We start from the raw sequence: 20,897 nt of genomic DNA, 5'->3' as shown, positions 1-20,897 counted from the left end.
CATCAATGTCTAAAAAGAGGATATAAGCCACAAGTAAGAATCAAGTATAGGACATGCAAAATCACCCTTTGAGGTAGGTACTCTCATTATTCCCATTTTTCAGACTAGAAAAGAGACTTAGAAAGGTTAAGTAATTTGCTTACAATCGCGGGAAAGAGACAAGAGGTCAAACACAGGTCAGCCTGACTCTGGAGTCCAAGATCCCAACCGCTATGCTGGATAAGATAATAAAATCCTCACAATTGCTAACAAGTCTCTACCTTTCAGTTTTATCTCTTGACATTGGTGCCCTTGAACTCTACATTTTAGCACACTGAATTTTTAACTCTTGGACCAAGCAATCATTAGTTTTGCCTTTGAACACGCTGTCCGCCATGTCAAAAACACCCCCCATCAACATCTTCACCAGGATAATTACTACTTAGCTTTCAGATGTCTGCTGTAAATATCTTTTTCTCAGTCTAATCCAAGTTCTCATCCCTGGCTAATGTCACATTTCTGCTCTCCTTTTTCAGGGGATCCTGTGTATCTCTATCACAATACTTTAAACTACAAAAATTGTTTATTGAATGTCTCTGCTATTTACTTAAATTCTGACCTCCATATATTGTGTATCCCTAAATCCTGGAAGATGGTACATACACATTAAATATACATTGAATTAATAAATGGAAATCAACATAATAGGTCAGAGAAGGGCTATGTATATCAATTTAAAAGATCTAGGTCTCAAAGATGTCTTCTAATAGCATGTATTAACAAATATGAAAAAGAATATGCCAATCAAAAGCAGAATCTGAAAAATCATGGCAAATGCTGGCCAGTGTCCACTTAAGTCTTACCTTGAGAAAGTGAATATCCTAGCTGACTGGACCTCATTATTATTTATGACAAAGTGGAGGGAAATATGATTGGACCCAATGAAAACTGTAATGAGGCTGACACAGAAGTTCAGGTAAAATGCTAATGGTATAGATAGAAACATATTGAGATATATTTTATAGATATAACTACTGACACTTGGTGAAAGATTCCATGTGAATGATTAAGAAGGAAGTTCTAAGGAGGACTCCAGATTTTTTCCAAAAGCAACTGAATAGAAAGTGGTGTATTTATTGGGGAAAGGAAGACTAGAAGTAGTCTGAGGGAAAAATCAAGGATATACTGAATATATTAGGCTTGAGATACTTGTGAAATAGAGGAAATAACAGGCAGATATTTGTTTTTTTGTTTTGTTTTTAATTTTTTGACTGTAGCTGAAACACAGGCATACATTTAAATATAAGTGATTTAGAAGATTAGTGCTCCTAGGACTTTAACTGTATTAATTCTACAATATAGGTCCAATTACTATTCCTATCCTATAGATGAGGAGAACTGAGGTATAGAAAGGATAAAAACTCACCCAGGATCACAGAGCTAGTACTCTAGAGCTGGCAAAGCAGATTCTCAAACTTAGGCAGCCAAGTTCCTGAGCTTGCTCATTATCACTAAACTACATTGCTTCTTTGGCAGCTGACTGATACCCCCACACCATGGGGACTCCAGAAAGGTTCTGTATTTGATACTCAAGGTAAAAGGGCTGAGGTGTAAGATTCAAACAGAATTAAAGAAGAGTCTCCACAATGAATGGGATAACCCCATCTCCCTCTCCCTTTCTAACCCTTAAATAATAGCCAGTTTTACAGGATTCTTCTGCAAAGACACATGAACAGCCACAGAGAAAGGGCCTATATATATTCCATGTAGAAGTTCCCAAAGAGAGAGCTAGCTCCCTGCCCTATCATCTTACAGTGGAGTCCACTATCCCAACCTAGGTATACAGAGCTTCTGAGAAGTATCTTAGTGCCTTCTTATAAAATATGGACAATCATGAGTTACAAATTTGGGGATGTATATACTTCCATCCATGAGACTAACTGGTACTGGATTTGTCCTCCCACCACAAATAACCATGAAACTGGACAGACTACATGAGGCAAACATTTTCAGGTACTGGACAAAAGGAAAAATAAGACAGTGATTCTTGAGAGGAAGAGAAACACTGTGTAGTACTAGCGATCCCCGGATTTGCCCCTGCTCTCTGCCTGGAGGCAGTTTCCTGACCATAATGTAAATGGGTAGAACCCAAGCAGAACATGGTAAGTTTGGCTAAGCTAAGGAGTTAGAAGATAAGACTTTAGGGCTGCAAGGAGTAGTTGGAATTTGTGGGTTAAGGTATTAGAAAGAAGCTCACCCCAGAAATTGGCAGTTTCCTTGGGGGTACCTTAAACTAGATTTCATTAAAATTAAAAATGTTTGCTCTACAAAAACAAAACAAAAAAACGAAACACACATACACACAACTTTGTTAAGAAAAGATGAGCCACGGATAAGGAATAAGCATTTTCAAATCACATATCCAACAAATGACTGTATTCAGAATACATAAAAAACACTCCAAAGTCAATAGTAAGAAAACAAACAATTCTATTAGAGTGTGGAGGGAAAAAAAAAACTGAACAATACTTAACCAAGAAGGAATATAAATAGCAAATAAGCACATAAAAACATTAGTCGGGTTATAAAAGATTAAATCTTCCATAACAAGAAATCAATCGTCTAAACCTAATGAGTCAAGAAATTACAAAATAAACAGATTATGTGGAAATACAGAGGTAAACAGCTAAAGAAGTTAAGGTGACTTTCACTTCTGGGGTATAAGGCAAAGGGGCAGTAAGGGCTGATATTTCCCAGTATGAGTTTACAATACTAAACAACAATGAAATATGTATCTAATCACACAATATATACATATTTTTAAAGGGGAGTATGGTTAATAGTGTCAAATGCTACTAAGAGAAAGAACAAGATAAAGGTAGAAAAGCATGCATGGGATATGACAACATGGAGACAACAAGTTGATCTTGAGAAATGTAACTGTGGTAGAGGGATAAGACCAGAAACAAAACTGGAGCAATAGACTTTGAAATCATACACACTTGGGTTTGAATCATGGTTTTACCATTTTGTACCTGTAAGAAGGTAACTTAACCTATAAGGGCTTCAGTTCCTTTATCAATAATGATACTAATCACTACTTCACAGAGTTACTAAAGGATTAGATCAGACAATACATATATCATACTAAGCACAGTATTAGAATATATTGTTAAATGACAGATAATGGCGTTATCATCTAAACAGGTGATATCACAGAATAAATGGTAGTATCAATATAATATCTGAGGTTCTAATAGTGTTCCTCCCTTTTGATAGGAAATAAATACCTGTACTCAGACACGGCATTTTTATATTCTAAGTGTTCCAGAGGTGCCTGGGTGACTCAGTCGGTTAAGTGTCTGCCTTTGCTCAGGTCATTATCTCAGGGTCCTGGGCTGGAGTCCTGCATCAGGCTCCCTGCTCAGCAGGGAGTCTGCTTCTCCCTCTGCCTCCCCCTACTTGTGCTCATGCTCTATCTCTCTCAGATAAATAAATAAAATCTTAAAAAAAAAAGAACTATATATCCTAAGTGCTCCATAGCAAAGATATTACCCTGATCACTATGCATTCAAGACTTAACATCTGCAGCAGTATCGTTTTCTCCTTTGAACCAAGTATGATATCACAACTGGCAAAAGGTCACCTCATCCACAACACAACAGTTAGATGTGCTTTAGAAAATGAAATGATAGTTATATCTATCCAGATATACTCTCTTAAAAAATAGATGGCTTGCAATATCAATATTTACTAATCTAATTTCTTTCTTTCTTAAATAAAACAGAAAATTTAATTTACCAAGCCACCCAAAAACATAAAACTAGTATTTGATCACTCAAAGTAATAATTCCCAAACCTGCCTAGATAGCAGAATCACTTGGAAGTTCCTAAACATATTCAGATCCAGGGTTTCGTCATCTAGCTACTGATTCAGAATTTCCAAGAGTGGGGCCTAGAATATGTATTTTTAAACTCTACCCAGGAAAACATTTAAAAAAAGGCAATCTGCAAAAGAAGAAATAAAATAGTCAATAAAAATGAGTAATATTCTCAACTTTACTACTAGGCAAGAAAATGCATTTTTAAAAAGCAATGAGATTCCATTTTTTGTCCAAATTAACAAAAACTAAAGATACTGAAAACAGTGCTGATGTAGGTATTTAAAAAAGGATATTCTGATATGTCATTGGTTAAGATTTGCCATAACATTCTGTAATAACTGGGAGTATCTTTTAAAAATAAACATAGCAATGCCAGCAATCCCACCCTACTGCTATAAAAGTGCAAGGAACATAAGGAGAGGTGTATATGGATGCCAACTACAGAATTATTTGCAATTTAAACAATGACAAAAAACCCTGGAAATAACCCAAAAGTATGCAGATACATAATTAAATGAATTATTGACATTACAGAATATTAGGTAGCTATTAAAAAGACTAAGTTAGAGACTTCCTCTTCTAGCAGTGACAGAGTAAATAATTATAGCAGAACAATGTTCCTATCAAACACAATTAGAAAATCTAATAGGTGAAGGGGATTAAGAGGTAAAAACTTTCAGTTATACAATAAATAAGTCATGGGGATATAATGTACGGCAGAGGGAATATAGCCAATAATATTGTAATAACTTTGGTGACAGATGGTAAGCACACTTACCATGGGGATTATTTTGTAATGTATAAAAATATTGAATCAATATGATGTATACCTGAAACTAAAAGGATATTGTATGCCAATTATACTTCAATAAAAAAAATTAGAAAATCTGGATAAAATATAAATAGTATTTGTTCAAAGGTACTGGAGAGTTACCGAGTCAGCCAAGAGTAGAAAAGCCAAAATTCCAGGAAGAAGGAAAGCTCAAGGAGGTGAGTCTGATCTGTGTGTTGCTCTTGCTTTCAGTGAAATCTGTTAAATTCTAAGCACTGAAGAGCCAGAGGCTGAGAATATAAGCAGAACTCAAAGGAAATCCAAGCAGAAAGAGGTGACTAAGGAGAGTTTTCAGCTGTTTAGCAGGACTAGAGAGCCAAACTTACAAGTCAGGCTTGATAAGGCAGCCAAACTTGAGAAGCTAAGATTTGAAAGATAGGAGGGCAAAGACACCACCGGATGCCAGTTCACTAAGGCGTCTTATCGATTCTTAAGCTGCACAGGGCACTTTTTTAAACAAAAAGTGGATGAAAACTGAACAGAGATTTCAACAGTCTCATGGTGCTGGCAGGTCAAAAACTGAAGTTCAAAAACCACTACAGAGAAGGAACTTAGTAAACACTCCATACCTTCAGCAGACTTCCCTGAACAGCAATACTCATGAATGAAGGTGAAGTAGAGGTAAATTAGAACTTATGAAGACCCAGCTCAGGCTCTGACTGACTGAAATAATCTGCTCTATTCTAGTTGTCCTCTAGACTAAAGGGAGAATCCCCTATAATGGAAGAAACTATCATTTAGAGCCAATAGTACTGTTTATATGAAATGTCCAGAATTCAATAAAAAATGAGCAAGCATACCAAGAAACAAGACCAAAGGTAAAAAAACAGAAAATAGAAACAGACCCAGAGATAACGAAATTAGAGTTAAAAAACATGGATGTTTAAAAAACAATTATGATTAACATAATCAAGAATATATGAATTATAACAAAACAGAGAATTTCACCAGAGAACTGAAATTTTTAAGATAATCAAATGGAAATTCTAGAATGGAAAAATACAATAACTAAAATTTAAAAGTCAAAGATAAGTTTAATGGCAGAATGGACACAGTTGAAAGTAAGATTAGTGAGCTACAAGACAGTGACAGAAAATACACATGCTGAAATGTGTGTTATCTGTGGGAAAGAACCACAAGACAGATCTGCTAAAACCAAGAACTAATAGTTGAATTATTTTAATCTTAGGTATTGGCATATCCCAATAATCTGTACTATTCTAGGGTGTGACAGTTTAGGAGTGAACACAGTTTGAACTTATTCGTGTTTAGAGGGTATCTGAAATTGAGAACTAGGCAGATCCATCTACTCAGACCCTAAACATGGCCCTAAATAAACTGCTTAAAGAAACTTGATCCCAAATATTACAGCTGGTGAATTTCTGAAGCATGTCCATATTCAAGTGGAATCAAAGAAGCCAAACTAAAAGAACTGTGGACTGAGCAAAACATCTTTTTAAAGATTCATTTATTTATTTTGAGAGAGAGAGAGTGCATGAGCAGGGGGGAAAAGGTCGGGAGGGGAAGGGCAGAGGGAGAGGGAGCGAGAATCTCAAGCAGACTCCCCACTGAGCCCTGTATGGGGCTTGATCCCACAACCCTGAGATCATGACCTGAGCTGAAGTCAAGACAAAACTTTTTTAAAAAAGGGCTACCTTGAAGATTATCACTTAAACTTTAGAAGAACTAAGGTGATTGCCAGTAGAAGGAATCACAACATGTGAAACTCCTTAAATAAAACTGTATTAACTTTTCAATAAACAAAATATAGCTGTAGAATGCAGTGTCTCACATTAAAAATATAGTAAAGGTAACAAACTGATGGTTGCCAGTGGAGATGGGCATGAAGGGGCAGCAAAATAGGTGAAGGAGCAGGAAATATAGGCTTCCAGTTATGGAATGAATAAGCCACAGGATGAAAGGTACAGCATACGGAACACAATCAATGTCACAGCACTGCATGGTGACAGACGGTAGCTACACTTAACGGTGAGCATAACATATGGAGTTGTCAAATCCCTGTTTTGTACACATGGAACTAATGTAATATTGTGTGTCAACTATACTTCAGTAAAAAAAACACAAAATGCAAATATAGATATATATGTAAATTAAAAAACTTTATACCAGTAATGTTGAGAATTTAAACAAAACATACATTTCTAGATGTTCTAACTTACATAAACTGATACAAAACTGGGGCGCCTGGGTGGCTCAGTTGGTTAAGCCTCCAACTTTCAATTTCAGGTCAGGTCATGATCTCAGGGTCAGAAGATCCAGCCCCACATCAGGCTCTACGCTCAGCACGGAGCCTGCTTCTTTCCCTCTCTCCCTCTGCCTCTCCCCTCATTCATTCACTCTCTATTAAAAAACAAACAAACAAAAAACCTGACACAAAACAAAAATGTGAATAGTTCTGTATCTGTTAAAAAGACTGAATCCATAATTAAAGACCATCCCACAAAAAAATCTGTAGGCCCATATAGCTTTACCCATGAAATCTCCAAACATTTAAAAAATAAGTATCACTAATATTACACAAACTCTTCCAAAGGAAAAAAAAAAAAAACAAAAAACACTTCTCAACTCATTTTATGAGGCCAGCATAATCTTAATACCAAAACATGACAGGATATCACAAGAAAAGAAAATTCCAAGCTGGTATCTCTTATGAAGCTAAGCTAAACGTTAGCAAACCAACTTCAGTAATATATTGAAAGGATAATATAATTGATAAAATTGGTTTATTTCAAAAATAACAAGTTGTCCGAATGTGTAAAATAAAAATCAATGTAGTTTGCCACATTAGCAGATTAAAGGAGAATTATATAGTCATCAATACAAAAAAATGAATTTGATAAAATTTAACAGTTACTCATAATTTTAAAGAAATCTCTTGGCATATTAGAAATAGAAGAGCAACTCTTCTAAAAAGTCAGATTTAAAAAAAAAAAAAAAAAAAAAACCTTAGACCCCAGAATGGTGAAATACTGAATGCTCTCCCCCTAACATCATGAAGAAACAAAAGTGCTCTCCACTCACCCTCAACATTGTACTGAAGTTTCTGCCCATTGCAATAAGGTAAAAAAAAGAAAGTACATAGATTGGAAAAGAAGAACTAAAGCTGTCATTATTCACAGGCAACACAAATGTGTATAAATAAAATCTAAAAGAATCTACCTAATATTAGAATAAGTGACTTTAGCAAGGTTGTTGGATACAAGTTCATTTATAAAAAACAAACTGCACTTCTATATATGATCAAGTTTATTTTTTGTTTTTTTTGTTTTGTTTTGGTTTTTTTAAGATTTTATTTGTTTATTTGAGAGAGAGAGAATGAGAGACAGAGAGCACGAGAGGGAAGAGAGTGAGAGGGAGAAGCAGACTCCCTGCTGAGCAGGGAGCCCAATGCAGGACTCGATCCCAGGACTCCAGGATCATGACCTGAGACGAAGGCAGTCGCTTAACCAACTGAGCCACCCAGGCGCCCCAAGTTTATTTTTTGAATGACACTTCACGATAACATCAAAAAAGTCAAACACTTAGCAGTACATTTAACAAAAGATGTGTAAATCCTATACACACACACAATATTTGAAAATAACACTGAAATTATATCTAAATAAATGGACAAATAAATCACTCATGGGCTGGAAGACTCAATATTATTGACAGTAGTCAATTGTCCCCAAATTCACACAATTCCAATCAAAATCCCAAGCATGTTTTTGTACAGGCGTGTAATTTGATAAACTGATTCTGACATTTATATGGAAAGGAAAGGGACTAAGAATAGCCAAGTCAATCTTGCACAACCACACTGGAGGACAGAAGTTATCAGATATCACGGCTTACTACAAAGCTATAGTGACAATGTGGTATTGGCTCAAAGACAGATAACAGGCCAATAGAATACAATAGGGAGTCCAGAAATAGACTTCTCTATAGCCTCCCACATTTATGACAAAAAGACACTGAAGTATAGTGGAGAAAAGATAACTCTTCAATAAACAGGGCTGAGGCTATTAGATACCCACATGGGAAAGAAATTATCTTAACCTCTTCTGTGTAGTATATTTTTAAAGGTAATAAAATAATAAGCTTTTTGAAAATAAAACAGTAACAATTTATTGAAAATAGGCAAAGATTTCTTAACCAGAACACAAAACACACATATTAAAAGGATAATTTCATAGACTATAGTGCAGGAAATTAGGAAACTGTGCCAATCTGTGGCCCACTATTTGGGAACCTCTTAATCTACAGTCAGATAATTCACTCAATTCTCATTATACAACATTCACATAACTACTTTTGTTTTTGTGAATGAGTAATATCTTCATTTATGAAATTAAATCTATAAAACTCATAATAAGAACTTCAAATAATAGTGATTTCTAATAGCTAGGACTTTTAATAACTACTGGAAACTCAACAAAGAACCAAGTACAATTTGAATTTAATGTACAAAGTGGCATTGTTTTTACTCATTTTTAAAAATGCAGTTTTACTTCTAATATTAAATTCTACTAATAATGCTCAGTTATCACAGATGATAAAAACAGCAGTCAGGCATGCAGTGCCCTGTAAAGGAGACATGAGCAAAAGCCAACTTAAATCATGGTGAAGGCTCAGAGCTGCCCTCTGTGGCTAGCAAAGGTCAGTCATTTGCTGCAACAAAAATAATCTCAAAGACACAAAGTAATAAGCCTGTTCTTCTGTTTACTTAAATTGTAAAAATTCAGGTGGTTCATCTAGGATCATAGCTACAATAGAACAAACCTTTCTCTGAGTGGGGAAAAACAATTATACATTATTTTACTAAAAAAAGCCCCCTTAGATCAACAAAAAAAGGAGAGGAGTAAAATAAAGATAGTATATCAGCTTCTAGAGTACACAAATTTAAAAAGGTATTAATGAAAAATTTCATACAGTCCAACTCTCATTCTCTGCTCATGCCACAGCTCATTAAGACAACGTACATTTATCTTTCACTGTGTGAAGGGCACTGTTTTCTCAACTACCAAGCATTTTACCTTTGCAGCAAGCTGTAATCCAATTTTGTCAGCTTCAGCCTCCAATGTTCTACTGTACGGTCTATCAAACATATACTAAGAAGAAATAAGAAAGAGAAGCTCCATTAGCATATTTATTTCACAGTAAAAGGAGTAACAAAGTGCAATTTTTAAAATTAATTTCATGGAGCATCTAGGATAAAGTTTTTATGCTTTCCATGATTAACATTTAAAGAACACCATGACATAAAACACAAATTGCAGCCTTTATTTCCTCCATCACAGATTAATATTTTAAAAACATGAAAAGAATATTAAAAAAATTATGCCTACAGACTTCTGGACAGTCTATAGTATCACATGAAGTACAGCAATCCCCCTTATCCATGGTTTCACTTTCCATGGTTTGAGTTACCCGCACATGGTCCTTCTAACACATGGTCAGGTCTATAGTAGCCTAATGCTACACCACAACGCCTCCGTCATTTACCTATCTTCATCCCATCACATAGGTATTTTTTAGCATCTCACATCATCACAAGAAGGTGAGTACATACAATAAGACTTTGAGAGAGGCCACACTCACGTAACTTTTTTTACAGTATGTTGTTATAATTGTTCTATTTTATTATTAGTTATTATTGTTAATCTCTTATTGTGCTTAACTTATAAACTTCATCACAGATATGTATGTACAGGAAAAAACATGGTATATATAGGATCTGATACTATCTGAGGCTTGAGGCCTATCCACTAGGGGTCTTAAATATGTCCCACCCTCCCCCCCAGCCCATGGATAATGGGGGAGGAGTACTACTGTTCAAGTATCCCCCACTTTCCAAAAGTTTGCCTCACACTACTTTGCTTTTAGAAAAGACTTACATTAGTACCTGTTTTCACTAACCAGAAGAAATCCAGAGTATGTTTGCTTTTATGAAAAAAGCCTAAAAGCCAAGTGACATAACACAAACTTTCAGAAAGCAGGGGATACCTGCACTTCTATTTTCCCAATTACAATCTCTACCTACCGTGTAGAGGATCCCCTAAGAAAGCTCATTAAAGCAAGTTTTTAATATGGCCAAGGAACATTTTGATCTTGCAGTTTTAAAAGACAATTGAAAAAATATAGCTAGATAATAACCACTGACACTACTAGAGAATTTATTTCAGTTAGAAAATTAACCATAGAGCAGAATTTTCTTTCTTTGATAAATTATCTTAATTCCATCTTTCCTAAGTATTGATTAGTTAGGGAAATGAAATTTTCTTCCAACCTCAATAAAAAAAATACAAATAGATATCGTAATTTTAACTTTCTTAATTACTTGTATTTATGTGAATGCTTTCCAGTTAAATTCTAATTTTCAGTAAGTACTAAAATTTATAGATGGCTCAATAGGCAGGACTTTTGAGAACAGAGTTATTAATAGAGGAAACACTTTTTCAGAGGTAGCTACATGTCAGTGATGTCTAGAAATAATATAATCAATCTGATCCGCAGCACATGACTACTAGATATGACTTTCCTCCTTCTCGATCATGTCTTTTCTAGGTTGCTGAACATACCATATCATGTCTTCACTCTTAATGAGCAATCTGCCAGGGTCCCTCAAGTCTACTGATAGCATAACTGGTTAAAAACATTGGCTTTAAAGGGACAGAAATTTACACTCAAGTCCAAATGCTGACACTTATTAACTGTGAACCCTTGGCTAATTGTTTAACCCCTCTAAGCCCAGTAGCATCATATGTAAAATGGAGTAGCAATAGCACCAACCTCCTAGGGTTATAGACAGGATAAAATGAGCAAATAATAATAGCTCCTATTTAATGAGTCCTTACTTTGCACTAGGTACTGTGCTAAATGCTTTATAATCACTGGTTCTCAACTGGATATGATTTTGTCTCCCAGGGACATTTGGAAATGTTTGGAGACTTTTTTTTTGGAGAGAGAGAGAGTGCATGCAGGTGGTGTAGGGGCAGAGGGAGAGAGAGAATCTTAAGCAGGCTTCACACCCAGCACAGAGCCTGATGTGGGGCTCAATCTCACGACACTGAGATCATGACCTGTGGTGAGATCATGCCCGAACCGATCGGGATCAAGAGTTGAACACTTAACCAACTGAGCCACCAGGCACCCCTGGAGACATTTTTGATTGTCACAACTGTGGGGGAGGGAAGAGGGGGGTGAAAATGCTACTGGCATCTAGTGGGTATAGGTCAGATGTTTAGAGTAGATGTTTAGAGCTAAATATCCTGCAATACACGTGACAATTTCCCACAAGAATTATCTAGTCCAAAATGTCAATAGTGCTTAGATTGAGGGATCCTACTTTAAAATGCATCATTAAACCCATAATAGTTCTTTTGAGTTAGCCAGTATTATGCCAATTTACAGATGAAGAAACAGACCTATAATTGGTGAAGTAATCTACCCAAGTTCTGTAGAATTTAGGTCTAACAGAGCCTAAATTCAAATATAGGTCCATCTATTCACAGCTGTATTCTTAACCCCTATACATAATTAAACTACAGTGTTCATCCTAGCGCCTAACATATGGTGAGTACTCAATAAATCTTAGCTACTATAATTATTACAAATAGCTTTCAAAAACCGTACCTAGTAGCACTCTATGAGGGCTGCTATATTATACCCCAATCTTTTAAGATTAAAAAATAGGATTCCCTGATAGTTACGTGAAGGCCCGTTTCTTCTTTTCTCTGGCAAATGAATGTCAGCAATTCCCACTCCTTTATGACTTCACTATCAATATCCCCTCCTGCTCTCCAATCATAAGAAGCAAGGCTTTCTAGAGAAACATTTCCTTGTCACCAAAATTACTGGGGAAGGCTTGATTTAGGGAAAAAGGGTTCAAGGAGAAGTAATCCCTACTTTATTTTTAGTTTAATTTTTAAAGAATTATATGAAGTAGCAGGATTCATCAAGTATTTCAAGAGAGAAACAGCCACAAGTTATCTTTCTTATGACAAAATCTTCAGATTACAGAAAAAAGCTATATCCTGATAAATGGGTAAAAAACTACATTAACTCCTTTGACTTCCCAGAATATCAATAACAGAAATAAAATTCAAAATATGAGATCCTGTAACCTAAGTAATAACCATTCTTTTTTTTTTTCCTTTTAAGAACCTTTATTTCAATATAAATGCAGCCAGACGATATGGTAACACTAAATAAAAGACTTAGTTATCCAATTTCAAAAGCAATTTGTCTCAAAGAATTTTACACATTAGATTTAAACAGCACCCAGATGGCCCAATGATGGGTGCTCCACAAATCATTAAATAAACAAATAAGATTGTTCCTGAATCACCACACCTCCCAGGACAAGAGGAAATATGTGAAGATGTAAAATAAAATAATTAATCATAGTTAACAAAGCAATTATCAAGATTGCAAGACCTACTTTCAGTAGTTCAATGTTTTGAACAAAATGAGGACCTCAATAAATTTTACAACGATTATCATTATACATAAGTACTAAAATGAAAGTTAACAAACACCTAATAAGGTTATCCTTTCGTTATTTTCCAGGTAGTTTTATTTTAACTGGGAGTAAGGAGATGAGGGTGGTGAAGCAGTTTCAGCAACACGGTGCCCATAAAAGTTCACAGGTTTTAAGAGTTCCCATCAGAATGCAAATATTTGGGGAAAGGGAGAGTCATAATAAGTACACCAGTCACTATGAGAGACAAAACTGAAAAGTCTGAAGGTAAAGTGACAAAAGGAAAGAAAGGATTTGTGACCATGTTTTCTCTCCTTAAGACCAATGATTATGTCCCCCCTTCACAATATTATGTTAGCCAAAAGTTGCCAAGCCCTGATAACACATCTACCCTCCATCATTTAAAAGATGTAGTATTTTCTAATTTGAATGCTCGTTATTAAGAATATCCCCTAAAGGAATGCCTGGGTGGTTCGACTGGTTAAGCCACTGACTCTTGGTCTCAGCTCAGGTCATGGTCTCATGGGTAAGGTTGAACCCTGAGGGCTCCACACTCAGCAGGGAATCTGCTTCTCTCTCTCCCTCTCCTTCTGCCCCCTCACCCTGCTGATGCCTGTGCGTGTGTGTATGTGTGCGTGTGCTCTCTATGGAATAAATAAATCTTTAAAAAAAAAAAAAAGAATATCCCCTAAAAATGAGAAAACATAAGACACTAAAATTTAGTAGCTGTATTTCATGGTATGTGAAAACATCCCTGGTATCTGTTACTTTATAGTAATATTTAAAATATCCTCATCACAGGCCATTACAAATTCTACTTACTGTCTCACACTTACCTCCTGCAGTTTAGACTGTATCCACTGGCCCAAAAGTGCCAAACTATCTCGAGGGCAAATGGCCCAAATCATTGTGAGAAAAATCAGACCTAGGAAATCCAATAAATGAACCAAGCTAGCCTTTTCTGCCTGAGAATAATCAAAATAATGAAAATTACATTTAATAAATTAAGAGTATATACCAAAAAAATTAAAAGACAGTATACACCTACATTTTCTAGTTCATCATGTGTAATCACATTAAATAATTTACATGTTTAACTGACCTTCACCAACTAAAATCATATTCTTTTTCTTCTGTGTGCTTTAATTCATTCCATCCCTTACTTACATATTTGCTTACGTGTATATACATTCACTCATTCATTTACTGAGCCACCTAACATCATTTAGACACAGTGACAGGTTCATAGATAGGAATGTATATTCTTACATGAATATATAACAATGTATGCTTTTTATATTAGCAAGCATAATAATCTTGTGAAATAGGTACAATTATCCCCATTTTATAAAGAAACTAAGATGAGGAGAAGCTAAGAGGTGCCAAATTTCACAGAGCTATTAGTAAAAGGACAAGGAATCAAACCCAGGAAGTTTTAGTTTCTAACGTAGTCATTAATTTTTAAAGCAAACAAATGTGCTTATTATGCTTATACCTTTGAACAGACTAAATACTACCGAACATATGAAAGAGTTAAAACACGGAAAATTCAGAAAAAGATTAGAAATTTATTTGAAATAAAAGTCTTTTGGACTTTATGACCTAACATATAAAGTATGATTCATTTATGTAAGTTTGCAATTTTATCACTCTGGTACTTCTCACTAGGAAATCAAGTTCTATGAAGTTTTTATATTTATTTATAGCAGTAACCAATTTTACTTAAAATAGTTGTTTTGAGTGGTAATTTCTAAATACAAGTTTAACACACTGGATTGTTCATTGTTCCCTACTAAAGCTGATTAATAAATGTTAATGTAATGCTGACACTGACAGTGTAGGAATCATTACCTGAACGTATGAAACTTGGCTGACAACTAAAAATAATCACATAGAACACTTCTCTTAATGATATAATCTGCCCTCACAAAGCATTGCTTTATTATACGAACTGTGTGTCATGAAAAACAATTATGGAATTATTTTAGCACAAAAGAATATAACTACAAATGATAAAGTCATTACTGAAGAGAAAAACCTTGTTATTATTTATTAAGGAATAAAATTGCTTACAGAGTTTTAGAAAACTAAAAAAAATTTTTAAATATGTATTTGTGGAACAAAGAAAACAACATTAAAAGCTACATCAAATCAAAATGGAGACTGCTAAAAGAGAAAATACGGTACTGATAATGTATAAGACCTCTACAAAAAAATATTAATAACTATTTTCAACTTTTAAGACTATTTTCTTTTTATATCTAATTAGCATTCCTGTGCTGACAGAGATGACAACAATATGCTGAATGAGGCACTGAACTAAAGGCCAGAAAAGTAAAGGCACAGAATATGAACCTCTTAAATGCTAAAAATGACCAAAATTGATTGATTTTGCAGTTATGAAGCCCTCTCTTGAAAGACAATCTATTTCGGTTGCTTAGATTTATTTTTGTATATATCTGTTCAAGGAAAATGTTTTTTATATTTTTCTGTAACTCAGAAGAAATGAAGGAGATAATTACTATTTGTGCTTCAGAAAAGCACAACTGTGGCCCATCTCAATTTATTAATACTTTAAGGAATAGACAGAATTTGAGATGACTTTTAGAGAGATTAATAACATTATCATTTCCATTTAAAATTAGTATTACTTGCATTTCCAACATAGCATTTCACGATCCTTTCACTATTTACCTTCATTTTTTCAATTAGGAAATATACATCTCTCTAATGTGGACAAAACAGACATACTTATTTTTAATGAATAAAAATAAATATATGAGTAAACAAATACATTAGTTTTTTGGATTCATACCAAGTCAAACAGATGTGTATTCACAGGAATATAAATCAACCTGAATTCTATGATCCATTATAAAAAAGTGCTGCCAATAATCAGGTAACTGGTAAAAGGAAGCAGTGTTGGATTTGCAAACACAAGAACTTTGTTAAAGTCCCAATTTGCCAGTTGGCCACATTACTCATGTTACTTAAGAGTAATTATTTAATGAGGATGGTATTAAAAATATGATTGAGAAGCTATGTATTTAAAAGCTTAGCAAACTGTAAAATGGCAAACTATCATTATTATTACTCTGCATTAATTATATACGGCATATCATTCCACAGATTTTCAGAGATGCTCCAAGCCATCCTCTGAGAATGAATAAAAAAGCAAGAAAACTGATTTACTTACTTAAATAGTAATATCACTTTCATATAGTTAATTTTCTGAACAGATTACAAGAGTGTTAGTAATTATGGAAAGTTTAAAATCTAATTTGAAATAATTAGAGGTTGAGAATAATTACTTTTTAGCAAAAGAGACAGGTGATAACAACAGTATTTAAGAGAAATACTAATTATTCAGGTATCAAATACTAAAGACCATAAAAATTCTCACAACCAATCATATTTTTTCAAGCAACAGAATAAGTCAATTATTTAAAATTCCATCTTTTAAGGAAAAAGAAAACTGAAAAGATTCGGTTTTAAAAGATTTAACTTGCTAACTTCAAAGCAGTATTCCAAGAACTGAACATTCATTCTAGGTACTTACAGCATGCCCAAGTACTGCGTGTGCTATTTCATGGCCCAGAAGGAAGGAAAGTTGATGGCTATCAGTTACACTATTTAAAAGCCCAGTGAAGATAAACACTTGTCCATTCTGCACCATAAAGAAAATAATGTAAGTGAAACACCTTAAAAAAACAAGGACATTAAATTGAACAATTAAACATAGGTGTGAGAACTTCCACTTACTGGAAGCACGAAGGCATTTACATCTGGAGAATCAACCACATGAATAATCCAATTGATCTCAGAGATCCCTGGGATATCTTTATTGCATTCAATCAAATGATTAACCACCTCTTTAACCATTAGGTATCGGCCATCCTTCTCAGTGAGCATATCATTTTTAAATTCCTCCATCCACTGAAAGATTAAAAAGTCATCTTTATTTTTTTTTAAGTCATCTTTATTTTAAAAGAGTTGTAGCTCTACAAAATGTTTATATTGCTTCATGAAAAATTATATGACTACTTACTGTGGAACATTTTAATTTTTAATTATGTAAAAATCTACATATACTAAACACTCAAATCCTTAAATTTGAATTATTCATGCAAAGGCAATGTGGTTTCTCACAAATGGAATGAATTCTAATAACTAAGATTTTTCATATAAATTGGTTGAAATAAAACTTTCATCTTTTCTATTAGCCTATAAACAAATAAAACACTTAAATATGATTTCTACTTTCCTAAATATTTTGGAAAACAAAACATTGCCTAGGGAACAAAGATTTCACATACAGAAATACAATACAAAATTACTCTCATAACACACTGAAAAAACACCCTATACTTAATTAAATAAAAAAAAACTTCTACCAAAAAAGGATACTTCATTAATTTTAAAGTTTTATTCACACAGAATCAAAGGAAATTACTGAAATTTTAGAACTAGTGGGCATGTCATTTTCTCTACACTATGTTGAGTAAGACTAGCCACCATATGAAGACACTTTTCTGGAGCTATGTTCATGAGAAACCCTTCCAAATGTAGGAAAATTAAAAATGTTCTGAAAATATTACTTTAATTTCCATAAAAGGTATAACTCCTTTCACATATGGATCAAGAAGTTTATAACCTTCCCTGAGATGTTTTTATAGAATTGGAATCTGAAATAGTCTTTAAAATCAACAGCATTTTTAAAAAGCACGTCACCAATGTAAACTGAAACAACAAAAAACATTATTATATTAACCCTTCTGAAGTAGACGAAACAAGTAAAATTATATATAATAATAGCACTTTATAATATCTCTATAAGAACATATGCTTGAGGGCGCCTGGGTGGCTCAGTTGGTTAAGCGACTGCCTTCGGCTCAGGTCATGATCCTGGAGTCCCGGGATCGAGTCCCACATCGGGCTCCCTGCTCAGCGGGGAGTCTGCTTCTCCCTCTGACCCTCTTCCCTCTCATGCTCTCTATCTCTCATTCTCTCTCTCTCTCAAATAAATAAATAAAATCTTTAAAAAAAAAAAAGAACATATGCTTGAAATTTTGAATCAAGCAGGTTATTACATTTGTAGGTTAAAAAATAAAAATATATACAAAGATATATATAATCTTTCAAAACTTCTAAATGATATGAACGGTAAAAGCAATAACAATTTAACCCTAGGCCTGCCTCAATCTTTCCAGAACATTTTCCTCAAACTTGCTTCAGACAAGACTATCCTAAAAAACACCTCCAAGCTCTGTATAAATTCTACTAGAAGAGATGTATCTTATCTTTACTAGGAACAACATTTTTAGTGAAAAAACATTATTTCTTTTTTAATGGTAACTTTCCACCAACAAACTCAGAATCTTAACTGAACTAAAAAGGTATAAAGATTTAGCCATGCCAAAACTGTCAAGTGAGACTATGAGACTTTAAATCAACAAATACTAACAGCATATACTATGTGTGTGCTAAGAACTGGAAAAAGAGAATCTGTCCTCAAGAAACATGCTAGTGGGATAAAATGCTTAACTTACCTTGTACTTGCTAAGGAGTTAAGGTTTCTGAACTCCAACTTTATTTTGCATTCAAAAAATATAATAAATTGTCAAAAATGATGTTTTAGAAAAAAAATCCTATTCTACATTACTTTCAAGGTACAAAATTCTATTACATACCTACTTATCCAAAAAAATATATACTAAGCACCACTTTGTACATTGTGCTAGTACTTAAGATAAAATGATAAAACAGGGTCTGTGTTCCCACAGAGCTTAGGCTAACAAAGGAGACAGATCAGCAAATAAATAATTACGCAAATAATTATGTTACCCTCATGATAAGTGATTTAAAGAAAGAAAACAGTATGCAAAGACAAAATAAAAGTAGGAGACCTGACCCCAGTAGAGCCAAGCACTGGACACAAATACAAATGAGCTCATTCATAATTTAGTCTGTATGAAGGATACCCCCTAGAGCCTAATATAGCCAACCTACCTAACCCAGCCTGGATAATCAAGGAAGGCTTTCCTGAGAAAGTAACATTTAAGGTGACATGTGATGAGCAGGAGTTAGCTGGGTGAATGAGAAGAAAAGCAACGTAGGCAGGAGGAATACTAAGTATGAAAAGTTTGAGGCCTTTTGGGAAAATGTTAATTTTCTATCAAAGACTAACATAAAAAAGTAGTGCATCTTTCATACTTAAGAAACTCTCCTGCTTTGAGTATTATATTAAGCAATCTAATTATAAACAATTCTTACTACTTACTGCTTCATATTCCAGTTCTGATAAAAGTCTGAAATGTTCTTTCCCCAATAATAGTAGCTTGCTCCTTCCTGTGACAGGACTCACTTCCAGGTGAGTAAAATAAAATACTACAAAGAGCAATCCAAAACTACTGAAACAAAGGAGTAACTTCCATTTATTCTTTCTTAAACTTTCTTTAAATAGTTCCTTCTTGTTAGGAGGAAGTGCCTGCCACCATTTCCTTATGCCCCTAGAGCAAAAAGAAAATTCAAAGTTCTGACAATAGTATCAGCACATATCACCAAAACTTAATCTCATGCTAGGATTTTATGTCATCAAACACTGCAATTTTTGTGATATATTTCTCTGTATAGATGAATTTTTTCAATTATAAAATTCTTAGCTAAAATGAAAAAGTAATCAATTATACAGAACTATAGTTAAAAATTCTAATGTTCATTTAAATTTTCTTCAGTTATTTTAAAGGTGAACACTAAATGAGTAGCTATTTTACACAACTTCCATTAACATTTATTGACTGTTTACCACATGCAAACTACTATTCAAATTGTTATACATGTCATCTCATTTAACCTTCACAATAACCCCATTACAGAAGAGAAAACTGAGACAAAGAGAAGTGAAGCAACTTGCCCAAGGTTGCAGAAGTGATAAGGGAAAACCAGGCAAGGAAGAAAGTGTGATCCCAGAGTGTGAGCACTCAACCACTTAGTAGGGATAAACTGGCCCAGTAAACATCTGAGGGGATTACAGTACAACAGTCTATACCTTTAACCACGATCCTCCCCACTGCTCATCAGACTTCTGGCACAATCTGCCAGGACTTTAGCAAGGTACAAAGGTAACTACCTCAGCGTTGATTTTAGAAGTAAATTTTGCTCACCAGCAAAAAGTCCACTATCCCCTCAAGAACATGACAAAGGAGAGGTAATAAGAACATAAACACTGTAAATAAGGAAATGAGAGACTGTATGGTTAACAAATGAGGAGGTCTACTTTCTACCAGGCAACAATACTCTGCTGGTTATTGGGGTTCACAGACATTTTGAGAAGCAATGTTTTCAACACTAGGACAAAATTTTTCCTCATAAGTTCATCTGTGAAATCACAACAAAAATTTAAGATATATACATCATTCTCTTGACACAATTCATCTTATAAAATAACTTCAATTTATCTTAATTTTATTAAGTGACACACCTAAAATGCCTCAAAGTGTTTCAACCTGAAGAAACTTAGGCCAGATTTATTTCCTATTTAAAACTTTATATGACTTATTATTCTTTGCTTAAAAGTATGAAAACATGAAAGAAAATGTTGTTAAAATAGTAACAAAAACAAAAAGGTAAAAATAATTATTAAAAAGTATGAAAAAGAGCCATTGGCCTAAGAACTTGGGCTGAGCTGTGACAAAGATTCTCTCTCTTCCACCAGACTCTG

The 20,897-nt window shown here is 34.2% G+C and overlaps 1 protein-coding gene across 1 annotated transcript in view; it reads right to left on the bottom strand.

The window, feature by feature from the left end:
- Nucleotides 1-20,897, bottom strand: part of OMA1 (OMA1 zinc metallopeptidase) — an 81,353-nt gene that overhangs the window by 49,820 nt on the left and 10,636 nt on the right. The window contains exons 3-7 of the mRNA XM_025871725.2: nt 19,458-19,686; nt 16,940-17,113; nt 16,737-16,844; nt 14,014-14,142; nt 9,732-9,806 (exon numbers count right to left, since the gene is read on the bottom strand). Of these exons, the coding sequence (XP_025727510.2) occupies nt 9,732-9,806; nt 14,014-14,142; nt 16,737-16,844; nt 16,940-17,113; nt 19,458-19,686 (715 nt within the window). The remainder of the gene's footprint in view (nt 1-9,731; nt 9,807-14,013; nt 14,143-16,736; nt 16,845-16,939; nt 17,114-19,457; nt 19,687-20,897) is intronic.

The sequence above is a fragment of the Callorhinus ursinus genome, unplaced genomic scaffold, assembly GCF_003265705.2.
Source record: "Callorhinus ursinus isolate GAN/ISIS: 27379988/994484 unplaced genomic scaffold, GSC_fseal_2.0 scaffold9, whole genome shotgun sequence".
Classification (NCBI taxonomy): Eukaryota; Metazoa; Chordata; class Mammalia; order Carnivora; family Otariidae; genus Callorhinus; species Callorhinus ursinus.
The sequence above is the reverse complement of the archived record's forward strand: the minus strand, read 5'-3'. Positions and strand labels throughout refer to the sequence as shown.